The sequence below is a fragment of the Hemibagrus wyckioides genome, linkage group LG26 (assembly GCF_019097595.1).
Source record: "Hemibagrus wyckioides isolate EC202008001 linkage group LG26, SWU_Hwy_1.0, whole genome shotgun sequence".
In the NCBI taxonomy this organism is placed as follows: Eukaryota; Metazoa; Chordata; class Actinopteri; order Siluriformes; family Bagridae; genus Hemibagrus; species Hemibagrus wyckioides.
The window spans coordinates 20,099,609-20,123,003 of NC_080735.1; the positions used below are offsets into that span (position 1 = coordinate 20,099,609).

The 23,395-nt window shown below is 39.2% G+C and overlaps 1 protein-coding gene across 3 annotated transcripts in view; it reads left to right on the top strand.

The window, feature by feature from the left end:
• LOC131346907 (B-cell receptor CD22-like) overlaps nucleotides 1-23,395 on the top strand; it is a 36,798-nt gene that overhangs the window by 8,297 nt on the left and 5,106 nt on the right. For 2 of the 3 annotated variants that reach the window (XM_058380691.1, XM_058380692.1), the window contains exons 4-5: nucleotides 21,807-22,055; nucleotides 23,113-23,370. In XM_058380691.1, the coding sequence (XP_058236674.1) occupies nucleotides 21,807-22,055; nucleotides 23,113-23,370 (507 nt within the window). Of the gene's footprint in view, nucleotides 1-19,062; nucleotides 19,146-19,866; nucleotides 20,212-21,806; nucleotides 22,056-23,112; nucleotides 23,371-23,395 lie in introns of all 3 variants that reach the window. The other variant, XM_058380690.1, reaches the window with a different exon arrangement.

The following is a 23,395-nucleotide window of genomic DNA, read 5'->3' on the forward strand; positions in this document are numbered from 1 at the left end:
TAAGAGAGAGTAAAAAATAGATTATTGCTTTCAACATAGATTTGATTAGGTGTATTTTTAATTTAAATTATCTACATTAACATGGGGAAAATGTATGTCAAAATAATCTAATACACTTTATACTTTATAATTTTTTTCTGTTTCTATACTTCTACAGAGCTGCTTTGAGACAATATCCATTGTTAATAGAGCTATACAAATAAATTGAATTGAATTGAACTTGAATTAACACTCTACTACTAGTATCTTCAGAGCTACTGTTATACAATAGGCTAAATATTTACATGGGGGAAATAGATGTAAAAATAATATAATACACTGTACTACATTGCTACTACAATTGTCAGAGCTACTGTTATAGAATATGCTAAATATTCACTGTAAAGTGCTGAAAAAAGCTTAAAATATCACTTTATTAAATATTGTACATGAGATTAATTTTTAGAAAAGTAGCTGCTCGTGACTGCCCCGTGTGGCAGAGAAGCAGTACTGTACTACAGGACAATCTTCAGGACAATTCAACACTAACCTTTTCTGTTCCAGTTAACATTAAGGAGAACAGGAAAACATATTGTATTTTCCATACTATAAAGAAAGAATGCATTTTTTCACCCTGCAGTGTGTTTTAACTCTAGTTTTACAGATAAACATTTTGACATAGTGAGATACTGGGTTTGCTGAGGCAGTAAGTTTATCTGTTCACACATGTTGACCAAAACCACTCTGTAAACAGTGCATACACAGTGTCTGTTCTCATGCTGACACACCCTGCTCTCTTTAATAACAACTTTGAAAATTGTTCTAGTTTTTATAGAACAACTGTGTTGCAAACCATTTTTTAGCATTAATTCAGAAGTGGTAGTAAACACACAAGTACACAATACAAAAACATCAGCAGTTAATGAAGCAAATTTCAGCAAAGATGTATTGCTGTTTCCAGCTAGCATGATTACACACAGGATGTACCGGGCATGTTAGCCTCATGTGCTAAGTGGTCTCCGTTTTCTGCTGTGAGTCAGTAAATAAATGCCGTTCCTTTAATAGACGTGTGCTCTGACTGTAAATGACAAATGTCAACACACAGTTGTAGCCTAAAGAGGAAGGAAATGGTGACAATTCTGTTAGAAAGAGCACTTTTTTCGTCTTTTTAATATTTATATCAGTCAATCAAATTCAGTAATATTTTCAGCATTCTTTTTTCAGATCTTATGTGAGTAGAGAAAAAGTTTGTTTTCTCTCTTTCTTTGACTGAGTATTCACCAAAATATGTCAAGTGAAGTGATTACTTCAGCAGAAAGTGGAGCAAAACAACAGCAGCACTTGTAAACCACATGCACTTCTCCTTAAACTATTTTCTGCTCAGCTGTTAGATACGATGGTCGAAAAGAAGCAGTAAGGAAAACAAACATGTTTTTTAATAGTTTCATTCATTCATCATCCTGAACTTTGAGAGGCTATGGCTAATAAGCTAATAAGGCTATGGCTTGTTGTGACTACCAACACACTGTACAAAGTATACACACAGTGTTAATTCTAGATTATTAACCCCAAGGGTGTAACTTTGGTTTCAGAAGTGGAGGGGACACAAAATGGGGGAAAATGTTTTTGATTTGAATCCCAGTTCCTGCATTTATATACATTTAGGGAGTATGGTGATACAAAATCCAGGAAATAATTAAGTTGATTATAATGATAAATTCTGTCAAAAACAATAGTAGGCTACTATACTGTCTATATAAAAAAGATGTCTTACTTTCTTTATTGTTTAATAGCAGCCGATCACCAAGACTTGAGAAAATCATTTTATAAAGTCAAAAATGTTCACCATTAACGTTTTGTGTGTGAATAGAATGTAAATAATGTGAGACTCAATTTCCACTGTTGAACAAACTTTTATTTTAAACTGTACCTGTGTAATGAAGTGCCAGAGGTGTTGGTTGAAGAATCCAGCGGTTTTATTTGCAGCAGAATCAACAGGCAAAAACGTGGTCAAGAAAAACAAAGTGCGAGTCAAAACCAGAAACACACTATAACAGGTAAACAAGTCCGAAGCGCAAAACAGAACGGGTGAGCGAGAAACAAGCGAGGTCATACACAGTAATCCAAATAACACAAGGCAAGATCAGTGGTCAAAAAACAGGTGAGGTCAAGCACAGAAATCGAAGCAGAGATCATAAACTCTCAGTATGTCACAAGGGAACAATACTTAGCGTAGATACACTATATTGCCAAAAGTATTCGCTCACCTGCCTTGACTCGCATATGAACTTAAGTGACATCCCATTCCTAATCCATAGGGTTCAATATGACATCGGTCCACCCTTTGCAGCTATAACAGCTTCAACTCTTCTGGGAAGGCTGTCCACAAGGTTTAGGAGTGTGTTTATGGGAATTTTTGACCATTCTTCCAGAAGCACATTTGTGAGGTCACACACTGATGTTGGACGAGAAGGCCTGGCTCTCAGTCTCCGCTCTAATTCATCCCAAAGGTGTTCTATCGGGTTGAGGTCAGGACTCTGTGCAGGCCAGTCAAGTTCATCCACACCAGACTCTGTCATCCATGTCTTTATGGACCTTGCTTTGTGCACTGGTGTACAGTCATGTTGGAAGAGGAAGGGGCCAGCTCCAAACTGTTCCCACAAAGTTGGGAGCATGGAATTGTCCAAAATGTCTTGGTATGCTGAAGCATTCAGAGTTCCTTTCACTGGAACTAAGGGGCCAAGCCCAGCTCCTGAAAAACAACCCCACACCATAATCCCCCCTCCACCAAACTTTACACTTGGCACAATGCAGTCAGACAAGTACCGTTCTCCTGGCAACCGCCAAACCCAGACTCGTCCATCAGATTGCCAGATGGAGAAGCGCGATTCGTCACTCCAGAGAACGCGTCTCCACTGCTCTAGAGTCCAGTGGCGGCGTGCTTTACACCACTGCATCCGACGCTTTGCATTGCACTTGGTGATGTATGGCTTGGATGCAGCTGCTCGGCCATGGAAACCCATTCCATGAAGCTCTCTGCGCACTGTTCTTGAGCTAATCTGAAGGCCACATGAAGTTTGGAGGTCTGTAGCGATTGACTCTGCAGAAAGTTGGCGACCTCTTCGCACTATGCGCCTCAGCATCCGCTGACCCCGCTCCGTCAGTTTACGTGGCCTACCACTTCGTGGCTGAGTTGCTGTCGTTCCCAAACACTTCCACGTTCTTATAATACAGCTGACAGTTGACTGTGGAATATTTAGGAGCGAGGAAATTTCACGACTGGATTTGTTGCACAGGTGGCATCCTATCACAGTTCCACGCTGGAATTCACTGAGCTCCTGAGAGCGACCCATTCTTTCACAAATGTTTGTAAAAACAGTCTGCATGCCTAGGTGCTTGATTTTATACACCTGTGGCCATGGAAGTGATTGGAACACCTGATTCTGATTATTTGGATGGGTGAGCGAATACTTTTGGCAATATAGTGTATGTGTGGGCGTGCTGCTTAAATGTCCATGGGAACCGGAAATAGATCACGTGACTAATCAGAACTCCGGTGAGGGTTGCCTTAGATGTTCAGATTCCCAATGGGAGGTGACAACCTGAAAATGTAAAATAAATGACTGTGAAATGAAATGAAATTAAATGAAAATAATTTTACAGGATGTCTGTCAGAGACACATCCACCAAACTGCAGGGCTTTAGAATAGAAACAGCAGAAAGCTTTTATAAACTGTGTGTGTTACATAGCTATTATGTATTATCACTTGCAGATAGACAGCAGCTACATTAATATAGGGGAGAGCGGGGACGGTTGCAACATGGGGCAGTTGCAACAAGGCTTATTTCTCCAATCAGGAATGAGCTAGAGTGACAATACTCATACTGTACATGCTCAGTGAGCCCCTCCCCCCATCTGCAAGAAATCAGCCATGTGTGACCATTCCTTCTAGAACAAGCAAAATTCAAGTAAAAAAGTATTTTTTTTTAATGCTCAGAATTTTTCTCATACTGTTTAAACTGTTTTTGTGAAGCATTATTCATTCATATAATTTAAATCAGTGTTTTCTTAGCTTCTAATAGGCATAGCTAGCAAGTGTCAAAGCTGTTGTGTCTAGCTAGCATAGCAAGTTTTATCATGGCTGTCAGAGTAGGGACAGTTGCAACAAGGTGTTGCAACCATCCCACCTTGCTGTTGCAACAAATTTCATGCAAAAGATGTGTGGAACATGGATGAAACAGGGGTTACAACTGTCCAAAACCCAGAAAATATTGTTGCCAGGCATGGCGGTAGACAGTTTGGGTCATCCACATCAGCAGAAAGAAGGACACTTGTGACCCTTGCTTGTGCAGTCAGTGGGGAATATGATCCCACCTCACTCTGTATTCCCTTGTGTCCATTTCAAAAAAACATTTTATCCGTGATGGCCCACCTGGATGCATTGGAACAGCCAATGCATCCGGGTGGATGCTGGTAGAAGACTTTATCGTGTTTCTGAAGCATTTCCAACACCACAGTCCTCAGTGGATGCTAAAGTCCTGCTTATACTGGACAACCACTCATCCCTTTTGTCTCTGACAGGAATAAATTTCTGTAGAGACAATGGAATTGTCTTGCTTTCCTTTCCACCTCACTGCTCTCACAAACTACAGCCACTGGATCGTACTGCTTATGGTCCTCTAAAATGAGCTGTGAACTCTTTCTGTGCCTCATGGATGAAGAGCCACCCAGGGCTGACAATGTCAATTTATGACATTCCTGGGATTGTTAGGTTGGCCCTCCCTTTGGCAGCAACACCAGCAAATGTGCAGTTAGGTTTTAGGTGCACTGGCATTTGGCCATTTAATCAGGAGGTCTTCCAAGATGTTGACTTTGCACCATCTTTGGTGACAGACTATACTCCTCCATTCACTGCAGCTCCACCAGTTCCATCTGCCCTGCCTACACCTCCTGCAGATCCTGTCTCCAGCTGCTGTTGCTTAACCACTGCCACCTGTGCTGCCCACAACTGCTGGAACTGCACAAGAGACACCTTCCCATATCGATTTCTCACCTGAGAACTATGACCTCACCCTACGACCTCTGTTAATTTTATTACTCTTTGTCTTTATCAGTTTAACCAATTTAACTCTGTCTGTTCACAAATAAAATAAAGAAATTGCAGTATGATGTTATATAATGTATTAATTTAATTACATTTTAATGAATGTTGCAACCGTCCCCTGTTAGGGGGTCAGTTGCAACATTTCACTTTGTCTGTTAAAGTTTACATTGTTCATATATTATTACACGTATGGATGTTACAACAATGTGGGTGAGTAGCTGACAGATTTAAGTGTAATATATTAAAATTTTGGCTTTCTACTAAAAACGGTCACTGAGAAACTGAAGAAAATACAAAAAGTGTTTCAACCGTCCCCACTCTCCCCTACAATTATATGAAAATGTTGATCATTAATTTAATAATTGTCTTTCATGCATAAACAACCACCCTTAGTTACTGAACAAATTAAAATATTTACATTCCTTGTGCTAATTTTCTGTGCAGCACAAATACCTAAAGTAGATCATTTTTATTCCTCCAACACTGTATTATAGCAGGGTAGGAATAACCATCTATAATCCTTACTTCTGTAATCCAAAAGGATGGAAAAATTGATAATACAACAGACACACTACTTATCTGGTACACAGGATGCAAGATTGGCACACAATCTCACAAACATAAAAAAAATATATTAAAAACATTGTCCTCCATCTATTCATTCAATCACATATTTCCACCTAACTATCCACCTCATCTGTCCTCTGATATGAAAATGGCTTAGTTATAATTAAACTAGCATCCAGAGTCTGCTTGTCATATGTTGCTGAGAGAAAATGTGCGGTTAACAGTCAACTCATTTTCATGTTACACAGAATGTTCATAAAAGTATGATAATCCTGACCTGAGCTAATTTACTGACTCACATCTCCATTCTTTCTTTTCATCCATGATGACATTAAAATCATCTGTTGCTGCTTCTGGCGTTTCATCGCTGACTGTGACGCAACCGTGATACCTGTTCATTGTACCTGTTCATTATACCTGTTCATTACACCTTTCAGTCATATATTTTCAGCGTGCGTCGTTCCTGGACACGGACATGCGCACCGACACAGGCACACTCTCTGAGTCCAGCTCCTCCACGGCGATGACGGCGCACGGTTAAAAAACCATAACAAACAAATTTGAAAAGTGGGGGGACATGTCCCCCAGTCCCAGTGGAAATTATTCCCCTGATTTACCCTATTGTAAACAGCATTAACATTTTTAAGCCTTAAATTTAGGTTTACATTTTAGGAATATAACATGTATCGCAGAAAACTCTCTACTGTCATCCAATTTAAAGAGGGTTTTTTTTGACAATTTCTTCAGCTAACACAGTGTAGCAGGGACAATGGTAAGGGAAAGGGGTTGGGAAAGCTATTTCAGCAAATTACACTGAAAATTGATCAGGAAAAACAGCTTCACACTATCCGACTATGCCACCCTAGGAATTTCATCCAAGGAATTAACATGCAAAGGATCAAATCACCAATAATGAGACATTGGCCACCATACAAAAATAGATAGTTTATTGACAGTTCTCTAATAAAAGCGGCATTTAAATAAATAAAGATACATTTGTTCCTTTCTCAGTAGACCATGAAGGTTCAAAACCAGAGTCAAAGCAGGGAACTGGAGCCAACAAACAGAGGCAGAGGGTCAGGCTAACCTCTCCACAAAGATTCCTTTCTTGCACATGTACACACACACACACACACACACATACACACACACACACACACACACACATACACACACAGACACATACACACAAACTCGTGAAGGTGAAGAAGATCACTCCCAAGGAATGACCACTCCCCTACCCCGAGTGCCCAGACCCAGGCCAAAAATAAAGAATATACATACCAGGAAGAAGAACAATGAAATAACTTTTAGCTACATTTATCAGGCTTAGTTAACCAAAAAACAAAAAAAACAATTAAAGCAAATACAAGGTAAAGACAATAATAATTCGACGTACTGTATATATATATATATATATATATATATATATATATATATATATATATATATATATATATATATATATATATATATATATATATATATATATTATATGGTTTGAGGAGGGAGACATGGAAGATCGGGGAAATGTGGTAGTAAGATGGAGGTTGCAGTTGTTAGGAGACTGGGTAGACTTGTCTCGTGATTACGAATGGGACAATGAAATGGGGACACTTAAACTTGAGGTTATGGGTGGAGAGCCACACCCTTTGGCCAACATGGTATTGGGGATGTGGTTGTCCCCTTTGGTTTGCTTGGAAAAGCTTTAGACAAATTGCTTTTTGGAGGTGCACATGAGCACTTTCCCAGATGACCTGGCTCCATTGTATCCAATTGCCTACAACCAGTACATGGACCAGAGAAACAATGAGGGCTGCTTCCCCGAGACACACTGAAATGGGGATAATCCGGTGGACAAATGGATAAGGGAGATCTGGGCGTATTCCATCCAGCGTATGAACTCATTCCATCCTAGTTGATCACGGCTGCAATATGATTGTAAATATTGACTGATTTTTTGATTCAGGCATTACACCTGTCCATTGGATTGGGTTGATAACTGGAAGTGAGTCTCACGTTGATATCCAGTTGACAGCAAAAGACTCTCCAAACCTGGGAGGTGAATTGTGTCTGACTGTCAAACACGATGTCCTCTGGGAGGCCGCAGAAGGGCTTTCAGAAGTATGAGGTGGCAGGCTTTGGAGAATCTGTCAATGGCTCATAGTATAGTCGTGAACTTGTTAGAGCTTAGCAGATCTGTGACAAAGTCAGTAGAAATATGTGACCATGGTTGTTGGAGTATCGGAAGGGGTTCTAAAAGTCTGTGAGAGAGCTGATGGCTGGGCTTAGATTGGGCACAGGTCTTTTACATAATTTTCCACATCTTGAAGTAGAGAGGGCCACCAGAAGGTGTTTTGAAGAATGGACTTGGTTCTTTGTATTCCTGGATGGCCTGACCCTCATGAGGTGTGAACCCAATGAATAATGCAGGGCCAAAAGTTAGTGGGGACATACAGTTGGTGGGGCTGGACATTCTGGAGGTGAGAGTTCTGAGACTTGGGCTCTTCAGATTTCCTCTATTATGTCCCATCGGATGGGTGTAGGGAGGATTGAAGGAGGTAGGATGGGTTCAGCGTTCATGGGCTGATGGATGGGGTTGTGATGACGTGAGAGGGCATCAGCTTTACCACTTTAATTCCAGGCCGGTAAACTGAAAGCAGGTAAAGAATTATGCCCACCTGTCCTGATGGGGATTGAGTTTCTTGGCGCTCTTTATGTATTAGAGGTTTTTATGATCAGTTATTACTTGAAATGGATGTTTTGCCCCCCCCAAGCCAGTGTCACCATTCCTCCTTGGCTTCCTTAATGGACAGCAGTTCTCGTTTGCTGATATAGTAGTTGGCTTCTGCTGAGGTAAGTTTCCTGGAATAGAATCCACATGGGTAGAACCTTTTTGCCTCGCCATGGCACTGTGAAAGGACTGCCCTGATTCTGTGGAATCCACTTTCATTACGAATGGTGCATTGGGGAAAGGATGTTTGAGAAGCTTTTATTGTCATTTCAACCACATATAGCTGACGCAGTACATAGTGAAATTAAACAACGTTTCTCCAGGACCTGGTGCTACATAAACATACAACATAACGTTTAAACACACACAAAAAACAATAAGACAGAGCTAGAACAGAAGATTGTACTAGCTACATAAAGTGCAAAGTGTGCAACTAGGTGCAAACAGAGCAAAGACAAGAAAGTGCAGAAACAATAAGTACAAAAAAGACAACACAACAAACAGGACACAGCGCAGAAAAAGAGAACATGGGCAATGAAATGTAAAATGAAATAATGTACATTTAAACTGTAGAAAAGAGTTGATAAGGATATCATCAATATAAGCAGTATAGCAATATAGCGGTTCATCAGAACATTGAACATTTCATTGATGAAGGCTTGAAACAATGCTGGTGCAATGGTGAGCCAATACGGCATAAATACATATTTGTAATTTCACCTGAAGGTATGGAAGGTGGTTTTCCGTTCATGTCCTTCTTTGATTCTGATCAGGTTATATGCACTCCTAAGATCAAGTTTTGTAAATACCGGAACTATTCGAGGGCTGTGGGCACTAATGGAAGAGGAAATGGGTATTGTACTGAGATGGAGGGGTTCCGGCCCCTGTACTGTGATGGAGGGTTTCAGGCCCCTGTAGTTGCACGGCTGGAGTCTGCCATCTTTCTTTTCTACAGCCGCAGGGGATGTGGAAGGACGGATGTGGCCTGCCACCAAGGCCTCATCAATGTATTCTTCTATAGCCTGGCTTTCATGGTTAGACAGTGGATACATCTGGCATTTGGGGGCATAGGGTTAGGCAGGAGGTCAATGGAACAGTCCCATGGTCGGTGAGGGGGCGGTACAGTGGCTTGTTCTTTGCTACACTTCTCTGAGAGGAATGAGTTGCAGGCTGGGCTCTTCACAGAAGTGGTTAAGCATGGACAGGTGGTGTGAACACTGAGGCAGTTATTCAAGCAATATGGGACTACTGAGTCAGTTCTTTGTCCTGCCAAGAGAACATTTGATTTTGTACCTGGAGCCATGGCAAACCTAAGATAACTGGGTTGACTTGTGAGGACTTGACATAAAAGGAGAGTTTCCCTGTGTAGAAGAGTCCCATTTGCATGGTGATAGGAATGGTATGACAGGTGATGTAGCCCTCTCCGATGGGTCAGTTTTTGACTGCTATGGTTCGGAGTGGTGCAAGGTGATGTAGGGAGTTGTACCGCTTCCATGAGTTGTTGATCAATAAGATTGACAACAGCTATGGTATCAACTAGGGCCACAGTGCAATGGATATCATGAACAAGGTGCAAGTTTATAGGAACAGTTACACTACACAAACAGGAGATCCAGCTCACCCTAGAGCCTTGATATGAGTGTTTCTCTGGACAGGCAGCACACTGGTGAACAGCTGGTGACGTCATTGGCGTTATTCTAAGGAGATGCGGGTCGCGAGTGTTAGTTGTGTGCAGTGCGCTGATCTGCTCGTGGTAGGCCAGCGCCATTTCCCTTTGTTGCCTCACAATTGCCTGAAGCTGAAAAATGTCAGCTGGATCCGTTGCAAAGTATTCTGTAATGATTGCCCTGAAGTGGAAGATCCATAAGCAGACTTTACTGAGATACAAATAATCCAAAGTAAACAGAATCCAAACAGTAATCTGAAAGCAGTGTCAAAGAACAGACAAAGACTAACAATCAGATAAACTTATCCAAGAAAGGGCAAAGTGAGAATCAACAACAAAGAAGAAATAATCAGGGTCATACACAATAAGTAATACAGAAAACAAACGGCTTGGTACATAAAACACGTAAACAATAATTCACAAAGAACGGCAGCATGCACAATGCTTAAATGTCCGTGCAACCCGGAAGTGGCTTAATATTCAGGCAAAGGCTTCCTCTGGCATTCTGGAGAGGGTATAGTGGATCAGGATATTACACCTGCACAAGGAACCTATAAAAAATTAAACTCTATTAGTGTTACCTCATTAAATTGGACCTCCAATCCCAAATATACAGACATATTAAAACTTACATACCAATCGCGGAATGTGTTATAAAGTAACAATAATGCAGCAGCTTTTCATAGCAAATTAAAGCAGGAAAGCCCCAGTCCAGCAGCTGCATCAGGCTCTCACAACTAAAAAAAGGAATCTGTCAAGTTCTAAAATATAGGCCAGTGCTTCGGAAACACATGACTTATGACTACAACAAATTAACTGCATATATCCTCTACCTGCACTGATGTCCACGTCCGATTCATAAAATGATGGTAATGACCCTGCAAACGAAGGTTAAGATAGGACATAGCAGTTGAAAGCTAAAGCACACTTAATAATCACAGTCTCTGCAGAATAAAAAAAACATACATCTATGAAACAAGCATTGCATTCACCTTACTGCCCCAGGTGACCACATCCAGTTCCTACAACGATAATAACATGTTAACAATGCTGTGGTCTACTAAAAGTGACGTATCCCAGGTTGCATGTATGCTTCCAGTTTTTTTATAAGCTAGAGAGTGCTGCTGATTGGCTAAAACACCAAGCAATAGCCACAGAGGCCATTGAGCCTCCTGCCACACAGGAAATGAAATGATGTGCTACATATGACATCAGCAGCGCATCTTAACCAGAGTCTCAGTTGGCTGTTTGCTTGTTGGACAAGAGGGGTGAGTAAGAACAGTAAGAAAATGTTTATTTATTTTTATGTTTATTATTTTACTAAATTGACTAATCCAATGTCTTAATTTCCTGTGGACAAAGAGGGTCAAAGTAATTTATTTTACTAATTTTGCTATTATTAATTTTGCATAATTTTCCACATCTTGAGGTAGAGAGGGCCACCAGAAGGTGTTTTGAAGAATGGACTTGGTTCTTTGTATTCCTGGGTGGCCTGACCCTCATGAGGTGTGAACCCAATGAATAATACAGGGCCAAAAGTTGGTGGGGACATACAGTTGGCGGCGCTGGACATTCTGGAGATGAGGGTTCTGAGTCTTGGGCACTTCGGATTTCCTCCATTATGTCCCATCAGGTGGGTGCAGGGATTGAAGGAGGTAGGATGGGTTCGGGGTTCATGGGCTGATGGATGGGGTTGTGACGATGTGAGAGGGCATCAGCTTTACCACTTTTAATTCTATGTCGGTATTTCACGGCAAACTGAAAGCAGGTAAAGAATTATGCCCACCTATCGTGATGGGGATTGAGTTTCTTGGCTCTCTTTATGTATTAGAGGTTTTTGTGATCAGTTATTACTTGAAATGGATGTTTTGTCCCACCAAGCCAGTGTTGCCATTCCTCCATGACTTCCTTAATGGACAGCAGTAAAAATGGCTTGAACTTTACTCAAGTCCATTTCTACACCACCCTGGTAAATAACGTATCCTAAGAACGTGATGCTGGTTCTGTGGAATTCACATTTCTTTGCTTTTATGTAGAGATGATGTTGTAGCAGCCAGGTGAGTACTGTGTATGTGGTAAACATGATCATTGAGGTTTGTAGAGTTGATAAGGATATCATCAATATAAGCAGTATAGAAATATAGTGGTTCATAAGAACCTTGAACATTTCATTGATGAAGGCTTGAAACAATGCTGGTGCATTGGTGAGCCAATACGTCATAAAAACGTATTTGTAATTTCACCTGAAGGTATGGAAGGTGGTTTTCCGTTCATGTCCTTCTTTGATTCTGATCAGGTTATATGCACTCCTAAGATCAAGTTTTGTAAATACCCATGCCTTCTGGAACTGTTTGACAGCTGTGGGCACTAATGGAAGAGGAAATTGGTATTGTACTGTACTGTGATGGAGGGGTTCAGGCCCCTGTAGTTAATGCACGGCCGGAGTCTGCCATCTTTCTTTTCTACAGCAGGAGGGGATGTGGAAGGATGGATGTAGCCCGCCACCAAGGCCTCATCAGTGTATTCTTCTATAGCCTGGCTTTCATGGTTAGGCAGTGGATACATCTGGCATTTGGGGGCATAGCATTAGGCAGGAGGTCAATGGAACAGTCCCATGGTCGGTGAGGGGGAGGTACAGTGGCTCGTTCTTTGCCACACTTCTCTGAGAGTCCCCAGGAATGAGTGCAGGCTTGTTGCAGGCTGGGCTCTTCACAGAAGTGGTTAAGCATGGACGGGTGGTGTGAACACTGAGGCAGTTATTCAAGCAATATGGGACTACTGAGTCAGTTCTTTGTCCTGCCAAGAGAACTTTTGATTTTATACCTATAGCCATGGCAAACCTAAGATAACTGGGTTGACTTGTGAGGAGTTGACATAAAAGGAGAGTTTCCCTGTGTGGAAGAGTCCCACTTGCATGGTCATAGGGATGTTATGACAAGTGATGTAGCCCTCTCTGATGGGTCAGTTTTTGACTACTGTGATTCGGAGTGGTGCAAGGTGATGTAGGGAGTTCTCTTCCACGAGTTTTTGATCAGTAAGATTGACAACAGCTATGGAGTCAGCTAAGGCTACAGTGCAGTGGATATCATGAGCAAGGTGCAAGATTATAGGAACAGTTACACTACACAAACACCAGCTCACCTTAGAGCCTTGATATGAGTGTTTCTCTGGACAGGCAGCACACTGGTGAACAGCTGGTGAAGTCACTGGCGTTATTCTAAGGAGATGCGGGTCGCGAGTGTTAGTTGTATGCAGTGCACTGATCTGCTCGTGGTAGGCCAGCAGCATTTCCCTTTGTTGCCTAACGATTGCCTGGAGCCGAGAAATGTCCTCTGGATCCGTTGCAAAGTATTCTGTAATGATTGCCCTGAAGTGGAAGATCCATAAGCAGACTTTAATGAGAGACAAATAATCCAAAGTAAACAGAATCCAAACAGTAATCTGAAAGCAGTGTCAAAGAACAGACAAAGACTAACAATCAGATAAACTTATCCAAGAAAGGGCAAAGTGAGAATCAACAACATGGAAGAAATAATCAGGGTCATACACAATAAGTAATACAGAAAACAAACGGCTTGGTACGTAAAACACGTAAACAATAATTCACAAAGAAAGGCAGCATGCACAATGCTTAAATATCCGTGCAACCCGGAAGTGGCTTAATATTCAGGCAAAGGCTTCCTCTGGCATTCTGGAGAGGGTATAGTGGATCAGGATATTACACCTGCACAAGGAACCTATAAAAAATTAAACTCTATTAGTGTTACCTCGTTAAATTGGACCTCCAATCCCAAATATACAGACATATTAAAACTTACATACCAATCGCGGAATGTGTTATAAAGGAACAATAATGCAGCAGCTTTTCATAGCAAATTAAAGCAGGAAAGCACCAGTCCAGCAGCTGCATCAGGCTCTCACAACTAAAAAAAGGAATCTGTCAAGTTCTAAAATATAGGCCAGTGCTTCAGAAACACATGACTTATGACTACAACAAATTAACTGCATATATCCTCTACCTGCACTGATGTCCACGTCCGATTCATAAAATGATGGTAATGACCCTGCAAACGAAGGTTAAGATAGGACATAGCTGTTGAAAGCTAAAGCACACTTAGTAATCACAGTCTCTGCAGAATAAAAAAAACTTACATCTACGAAACAAGCATTGCATTCACCTTACTGCCCCAGGTTACCACATCCAGTTCCTACAACGATAATAACATGTTAACAATGCTGTGGTCTACTAAAAGTGACGTATCCCAGGTTGCATGTATGTTTCCAGTGTTTTTTTTTTATAAAAAAAATAGCACTAGAGAGTGCTGCTGATTGGCTAAAACACCAAGCAATAACCACAGAGGCCATTGAGCCTCCTGCCACACAGGAAATGAAATGATGTGCTACATATGACTTTAGCAGTGTATCTTAACCACAGTCTCAGTTGGCTGTTCGCTTGTTGGACAAGAGGGTTGTTTAAGAACAGTAAGAAATTTTTTTTTTAATTTTTTGCTTAATGCTTATTATTTTACTAAATTGACTAATCCAATGTCTTCATTTCCTGTGTACAAAGAGCGTAAAAGTAATTTACTTTACTAATTTTGCTAATAATTAACAACTTTTTCTGATTAGCAGTGCTAATCAGCTACCTTAATTAGCCAAAAGTTTCTCATTGCTTTATTTTGTCTCACTCCAAGTAAACATATAAAACATATTATGTTGCTTTGTATGTGGAGAACTCGTGTCAATATTTAAATATTTTCTTTGTGTGTAAGTTCTGTAATCAGATGACAGTTATTATAAATAAAAACGTCTGCTGCAACATACTCATACACTCATACACTAGAATGTAAGTAAAAATAATGAAATACACTATATCACTCTGCTACTACTATTGCCAGAGCTACTGTTATAGAATATCATATAAATTATAACTATGCATTTTTATCCTGCAGTGTGTTTTAGCTCCTGTTTTACAGTTAAACAAATAGTTTGAAACGTATTGTGTGTTGCTGAATCAGTGGGTGCATCTGTTCACACATGACGACTGAGGTGGTAAACGCACTCTGTACACAGTGCATACACAGTGTTTATTCTCACGCTGGCACATCCTGCTCTCTTTAATAACATTTGAAAATTGTTCTAGATTTTATAGAGCCATTGTGTTGTAAACCATTTTTTAGCATTAATTTGGCAGTGGTAGTAAATAAACAATATAAAAACATCAGCAGTTAATGAAACAAAATTCAGCAAAGATGCATCACTGGATCCAGCTAGCATGATTACACACAGGATGTGGGTGCTTTTGCTATTTTGCTGACAGTTTGTTGTAAAACACTTAATATTGTTACATATATCATGTATCTTGTGTCATCATGTGTCTTCAGGTATTATGATATTATATTGAGATATTTTGTCCCTGTCTCTGAGTCCAGGCCCAGGAGAAACCTTGTCTCATACAATTTATTATTTTCCTGCATTAACACAGTCACATCTGCGTTGTTTATATTGTTGAATCAGGTATGTTAAGAAAAGGGAAGAGACCCGATTTTTCTATTATGTGTTCTAAAGTGTGTCAGAGATTAGAATTACTGTGTCCCCAATCGTAGGATGTTGAAATGTGAATCCCAAAAGTAGCAGGATGGTTTACAATTTCTGGTAGATTTTTGAAATGTGGCTTTTTGGACACTTTTTGCTCACAAATCCTTGTGGATTACATTATATAAATTAAATTATATAAGCAATAATGAACAAAGAAAAGCAGAAGTATAAATATAGAAACCGATATCACACATGCACATGCTCACCTACACAGTGTGCAGTAGACGTTGATAAAAGCAACACATTCTAAGCTGCTCTGCTTCTGCACAACCACATTCATTTACACATCTCCATATACGGTAAACAACTTCCACTTCAATAGCACAGTCACAATCTAAAGGTACTGCTAATTGTGGAGCATGTCAAAAGGTCGAAAATGTTGCACACAGTAGAGAAAAAAATTGGTTTATTTGACACTTTTGTAAAAGGCTTCCAGCAGTATCCACAAACACAGGTAATAAATAAAATAAGAAGGAATATAACAAAAAATACTAAAATACCCGGAATTAAGGGTACAAAAATATAACAAAATATATAACAAATAACAAAATATTACACAATATAACAAATAACAAAATATTACACCATTTAACAAAATATAGCAAACAATACTAAATATAGAGATTTGAGGAATAATTGTAGAGAATTAGACAAATACAATATAACTAATGTGCAAAAACACAAGTGTTTAAATGTACAGATGTAGTGAGGTGATATGCAAAAACTGTTCATGTGCAAAAACTGTGTGTTTATGAGTCCTGTGCAAACCAGAGTGTATTGTGTGTAGTTTATTGTACAGTCCAGGACAGAGAGTAGTGTCAGCACTGACTTTTCAGGACAGAGAGTAGTGTCAGCACTGACTTTTCAGGACAGAGAGTAGTGTCAGCACTGACTTTTCAGGACAGAGAGTAGTGTCAGCACTGACTTTTCAGGACAGAGAGTAGTGTCAGCACTGACTTTTCAGGACAGAGAGTAGTGTCAGCACTGAAGCTGCTTCTCTGTCTGGAGATGTTGCTGTACAGTGGATGAAATGGATTGTCCATGATGGACAGGAGCCTGCTCAGCACCCTCCTCTCTGCCACTGATGTCAGGCTGTCCAGTTCTGAGCCCACAATCGAGCCAGCCTTCCTCACCAGCTTGTCCAGACGTGAGGTGTCCTTCTTCTTTATGCTGCCTCCCCAGCACACTGCCACATAGAAGAGGGCACTGATAGAACATCTGCAGCAGCTTCTTGCAGATGATAAAGGAAGCCAGCCTTCTTAGGAAGTACAGCTCTGTCCTTTCCTATACAGAGCGTCTGTGTTGGCAGTCCGGTCCATTTTATCATTCAGCTGAACTCCAATGTATTTGTTGGTTTTGACAACCTCCACACATTCACCATTCAGTCACAGGCTCAGGTTGAGGCCTGGGCCTCCTGAAGTCCACCACCATCTCCCTTGTCTTTGTGGAGTTTAGGTGCAGATGGTTAACGTCACACCATGCAACGAAGTCCTGTATCAGTTTTCTGTACTCCTCCTCCTGTCCCTTCCTGATACAGCCAACAATAGCAGTGTTGTCCGTGAACTTTTGCATGTGGCAGAACTCTGAGTTATACTGAAAGTCTGAGGTGTAGATGGTGAACAGGACCGGAGAGAGCACAGTCCCTTGTGGCGCTCCCATACTGCTGACCAAAGTGTCAGACCTGCAATCCCCCAGTCTCACATACTGAGGTCTGCCTGTCAGGTAGTCTGTGATCCATGCCACCAGGCGTGAGCTTACTCCCATCTCTGTTAGTTTATCTCTGAGGAGCAGCGGCTGGATGGTGTTGAATGCACTGGAGAAGTCCAAAAATGTTATTCTCACAGCCCCACTGCAGCTGTCCAGGTGAGAGAGGGATCTGTGAAGCATGTAGGTAATGGTATCCTCCACTCCCACCTTCTCCAACTGTGGCCTAATGTGGTGTAGCAGCACCCGCTCCATGGTCTTCATTATGTGAGACGTCAGGGCGACTGGCCTGAAGTCATTCAGCTCTCCAGGGCATGGTTTCTTTGGGACTGGGATGATGCAGGATGTTTTACACCGAGGTACCCTCTCCTGCTCCAGGCAATGTGGGCGTGGTTAATGTCAGCGGTGCTGAGCCATCTTGATTTTCATAGATAGATAATATTAAAATATTATTGTGAGGCTCTTTTTGTTTTTTTGGCATCCACATTGTCTTATTTGTGGCGAAAAGGATTTTAAAGAGAAAAATTATTTGTTTTTTTTTAATCAGGTAAAAACGCTCCACCAGCAGTTATAAGAAGATAAACATACAGAACAGTATGAAGTAACACTGTGGGCTAACTGTAACAAGCCCAGTGAAGTAGATTCACACAGAGTGACACGCCCCCTACAAGCTGTGCAGCTCTGCATCTAAATCTAGTTTGAAAAATTCAGTTTACTGTCATTACACTTTCCTACCACTAGGGGTTTCAGCTCAGCAGTAGTTCTAAATATACAAACATCCTTGTGCACAGGAATGAATCACTTTCTGTACATAGAAACGCACATGAGCTTTAAAGTTTAGTTAAAGTAAGTTTTAAAGTGAGGCTTTTTTAAAGAGCCCTGGCTTGTAAAATGTGCACAACTTTTTGTTCATTCCATTTAAATTTATTACATTTAACTTCAGTGTTTGGAAAATTTTAACTTCAAACATCAGATTCTGCTAATTCAATTAATATGCAATTAGTGCATGACAATTAAGCGTATTTTAATCCTGCATTAGCTGCTTTGAACGGAGCTGGTATCAGTGAATTCATGCACTGATTTTGATTTGTAGCTTGTGAATGTTCCAGTATTGTGATTTATTAAAATGTTGCTAAATGCTTAAAGAATGCTCCTAATATTGGAGGAATATAGTATGAATATTTTATTGGAAATGAAACCCCTGGTGGTGTAAACTCCAGAGTGATGAAGTGTTGTGATGAAGCAAAATTACTGTCTCCACCTTAATGATTATTTTCCCACATCTGCACTTCACCATCTGTTTTTTTATTCTTTTAACCTTTTTCATCTGTTTATAGTTATAATCAATGTTGTCAAATGCCCATAAAACAAAACTCCATAAAACTTGTTTACATTTAGAGCAGCTATAAACAGTCATTCCTTCACCAGCATCCCTTTTTTCTCTCTTATGAAATCAAAAGACAACAGAAACAGCAGCTTGTCATGTTACTGAGAAACGATGTAGTATAAACTCCTCTGTCCTGAAGATGTCAGGAAATTTACAGCTTCACCTCTGACTGTTACAAAGCCCTGACACTGGAGACTCCTTCCATAAATAAACATCTCTCACATAGTTATGTATCATTTAGTCTAAAGAAAGTTCAGTGTAACTGTTTAGTATCTTGTATGCTGGTTTTGTTACTTGGTGTAATTTTATTTTATGTTTTTAGTTACATGTAGAATCTTTATAGAAGAATGATGTCCCTAAAAACATCTTCTCTGCTTTGTCTGATCTTTCTCCTCATGATCACAGGTGAATCTTACATTTACATTATCACAGTCACACACACTGGAGACAGTAAATACAGATTTAATCACCAATATTTGTTGAGACTTTTTATCTACAAATGTATAAATCTGTAGTTTTATATCAGTGTGTCACTAGCAGCTGTGGTGTCTGAAAGATTTCTAATCCAATCCAATCTAATCTAATCTAATCTAATCTAATCTAATCTAATCTAATCTAATCTAATCAGTGGACAGTAATATTTTAAAAAGACACTTCTATATTAAATTCTATATTAAATTTACATAGTGCACACAAGACAAATTAGCTTAAGATCAATTTAAGAACCCAGAATAAATTAATGTGTATAAACTTTAAACATTTATACAATTTAAATTAAAATAGACAAAAACATTATTTATTTGCCTAAACCTGAGGATGAAATATTGTAGTTAAAAAGGTGTCTGTCAGTGACACTGGAATTAAAGTATAAAACACTTAACACTGAAAGTGTGAATAGTGGATCATAATGCAGATTCACAGTTTGATTATTAATTCCACATGACGAGTCCTGAATTCTGAACACACCCCAAATCCTGCACACAGTTTTCTTCCAGTGGTGAAGAATAGTTTTTATTTCTCCAACCTGGAGTTCCAGAGGAGAAAAGTGAAGCTGTGAGCTAACTGAGTGTTTGATGGGGTTCAGGATAATGACCTCTAATCACCTCTTTCATCTATCATGTTTCAGCAGCTCTGGGGACTGAATGGAGTGTGAAATACAGCCAAAGAAATCTCTGTGCTTTAAAAGGATCTACAGTGATTATGAACGTCACTTACACACACCCAACACGTCTTACAGTGAAAGACAGGTTTTGGTTCATAAACACAGTTAAGGGTAAAGAGCCGACTGATCTGTGTAATGAACCAGGTTACTCAGGTAGAGTGCAGTATTTAACAGATGGACAGAATCACTTCTCCCTCAGACTGAGTGATGTGAACAAAACAGATGAACACATGTACTACTTCAGAATCAGAACAAACACAGAGAAAAACAAATACATGGGTTATCCTGGAGTTACACTCACTGTTACAGGTAAATAACATCATCTTATTTTCTACATATAATTACCCTAAAAAGTATTTGAACCCTTATTCCACACTTACAGTCTCATAAATTTTTTACAGTTTCACTTTCTTTTCAATTTTCACTTCATTATAAAATGACATGTCAAAGCAAATGACATTTATTTTAAAGAAAGATGCCACAATTCAACCAAAACCCTTCCTAAAAATAGATACTTACGATTAAAAATCTACATAATTATTATACAGAAAGTAAGTGGACACTCAGTAGTGTCTTCATTACAGATCACAGTGTAGCGTGTTTGGAGGGTTCGAGGGAAGAGGAAACTGGTGGCAGGCTTGGAGGCAGATCACACCTGAACCTTTCTTTATCTTTTACAACTCGCTTTTCATTGCACAAATTATGCCTCTACACACACACACACACACACACACACACATGACTCTCCCTTTTCTAACCCTGCCACAGAATTCAGCTTACAGCTCCTTACAGCTCACTTCCCTCAGCTCACAAATTTTCTTTGTTGTGCACAACATTTCTATTCCTTTTCAACCAACAAACCTTTCAGTTCATTCACACTGGAGCATTGTCAGTCTTTTATTATTCATTACGTCCAGGGATTCTTGATAGAGTTTAGGTCTGGACTCTGTGATGAGTTCCATCAAAAGGCTGCTGTTTTTTTTTTTCACTTCTGTCACGTGAATAATTTCTTCTCTGAAATCCAGAAATCATCTGTACACTTCTGAGTTCATGAAACCATCAGAGAACACAAGCTCACTAACCCCACTGTAGGAAAACATCCCCAGCCTTTTGTGAGATTTATAGATTCCTTACTGCTCTCTTTCTTCGCATGTGTTTTTCTTTCCACATTTCACCCTAGCTTTCTGTTGGTTAAGGTTGATAAATGGTTCTTTGGTTATTATTTTTTATTACATTATTTTCCCTCTGTCCCCATCATTGATCATTTAAGCTGTATCTGCATCAGTGATATCTGACACAATCTTTGCTCCTGTTTCTAACCTGTATATTTATTTTATTTTACTTTACTCACAATTTTCCTGCTTTCGGTTTCTGCCAGTAAATTTTATAAATTTTATTTTTTAAGATCCAAAGCTAGTTGATGTATGTAGTCAGTTACCTTCAGCAACTGTAAGTGTCTACTCAAATTTTATTTTGAATTTTGAAGAGTATATCTATTATAAACAAAAATGTTTTTCAGAACCATTTTGTTTAAAAAGTTGGCCTGTGGTATCATTCTTTAAAATAAATTTCACTTGGTTTGAAATGTTTTCTTATGCAATGAACAGTTTTCTACCAGATTAATGAAGATCTCTAACTATTCTATTTCATGTTCTTAATAAAAGAGGTTTCAGAAGTTTGTACCTGATTATTGAGAGTCTCTGGAACATTCATGCTGCTTTTTCTGTCAAAGAAAAATTGTTTTCTCTCATTGTTCTGGGCAATAAGGGGTTGGTAAAAGTGACTAGTTTCCAGAATTGAGTAGGAAAATGATATTGAAAAGAATCTCATTAGATAGAAAAACATTTGGAGAAAGCAGAGCATTGACTTTAGGACAGTTTTACTGATTTCTCTTGTTGTTTAAGATCTTGATGTTCAGATCGCTCCTGCAGAAGTGACAGAGGGACAATCAGCCGTTCTGACCTGTAAAACCACCTGCAATCTGACTGATCCAACATTCATCTGGTACAAAAACAGCCATCATTTAACCACAAAGACCAGCAAGAGAAATGAAGTCCGTCTGCAGTCAGTCAGCAGTGAGGATGCAGGCAGTTATAGCTGTGCTGTAAGAGGATATGAACATCACTCTCCTGCTCAAACCCTCAGAGTCAGATGTGAGCTTTATTTACCTTCTTCTTATATACTTTATAACTTGATAGTTAATAAAGGAAAATAATATAAAGTGTAAAAATGTAAACACATACATTTCTAAAAAAAAATTACATTTAATTTATTAATTTAATTTACATTTTAGAAATGTTTGTTATGTAATTCCAATAAATGTATTTGTTATTTGTGATCATTGTTATTTCTATTCCTTTTTTTTTTTTTTTTAATACACTGTGGACCAAAAGTCTGAAACCACATCTGGGATTTTTCCCAAAATCTATTTTTTTTTATTTTTGTTTGGAAAAAAAACCCCCAAAATAACCAGAAGAGTTTAGAACTTAAGAAACAAAGGAAATGTTTAATATCTTCAATATATGGTTAATCAAGAATCTGCACTATTTCTTGGTCCCTATTATAAATTTACTTAGATTAGTGATAATGGCCACGATAACTCATATGTACAAATGGTCAGATTTTTTTTTTTGTAATATCTTCTTCTGAAGTTTGTGATCAGATGATACTCCCATGGATTTGATCCGAAATGTTATCATACTGTTTTATACAAACCTGTGGAGTCCATGCCAGCTCGAGAGCAAACTGTCATTAAAGCAAAAAGAGGAAGAACCAAATACACCAAAGATTCTACTTTTCACTCAATTTGTTGTCAGTATTAATACTTGCAATGAAATTGTTCTATTATGTTTTATTATTGTTTTTTTAGTTAATTTTATTATTATAAAACATTTCATATTCATGTTAATTACTGAAATATACTGGCAATTAGAACAGAGTTTATTTGTTTTTGGGTTTATGAAAGTGGAGCTCTACAATCCTAATTTGACCACAAAAGAAAGAAATACAAGCATTTACAGCAAAGTGTCCCTGAATTATCACAATAAGACAGATTCAGATAAAATACAGAACCAAATATAATAATAAAAAAAGTTGCAATAAATGCTAAAAATGGTTAAACACTGGCTTCAAGTCTTGATGACTAACAGTAAAAAAGCATTAATTATGACCATGAACTGCTTTCCTCACTTTTATCATGAAACTCTCTAGATCGTCCAAAGAATGTCTCAGTGTCCATCAGTCCCTCTGGTGAGATAGTGGAGGGCAGTTCAGTGACTCTGACCTGCAGCAGTGATGCTAACCCACCTGTGAAGACCTATGAATGGTTTAAAGGTACGACATCAGTAGGAAATGGAAAGACCTACACCATCTCCAAGATCAGCTCCATGGACACTGGAGAGTACAAGTGCAGGTGCAGTAATGAAATCGGACATCAGGAATCCAGCAGTGTGACTCTGAATGTTCTGTGTAAGTTAAAGCTGAAGATCTCCTC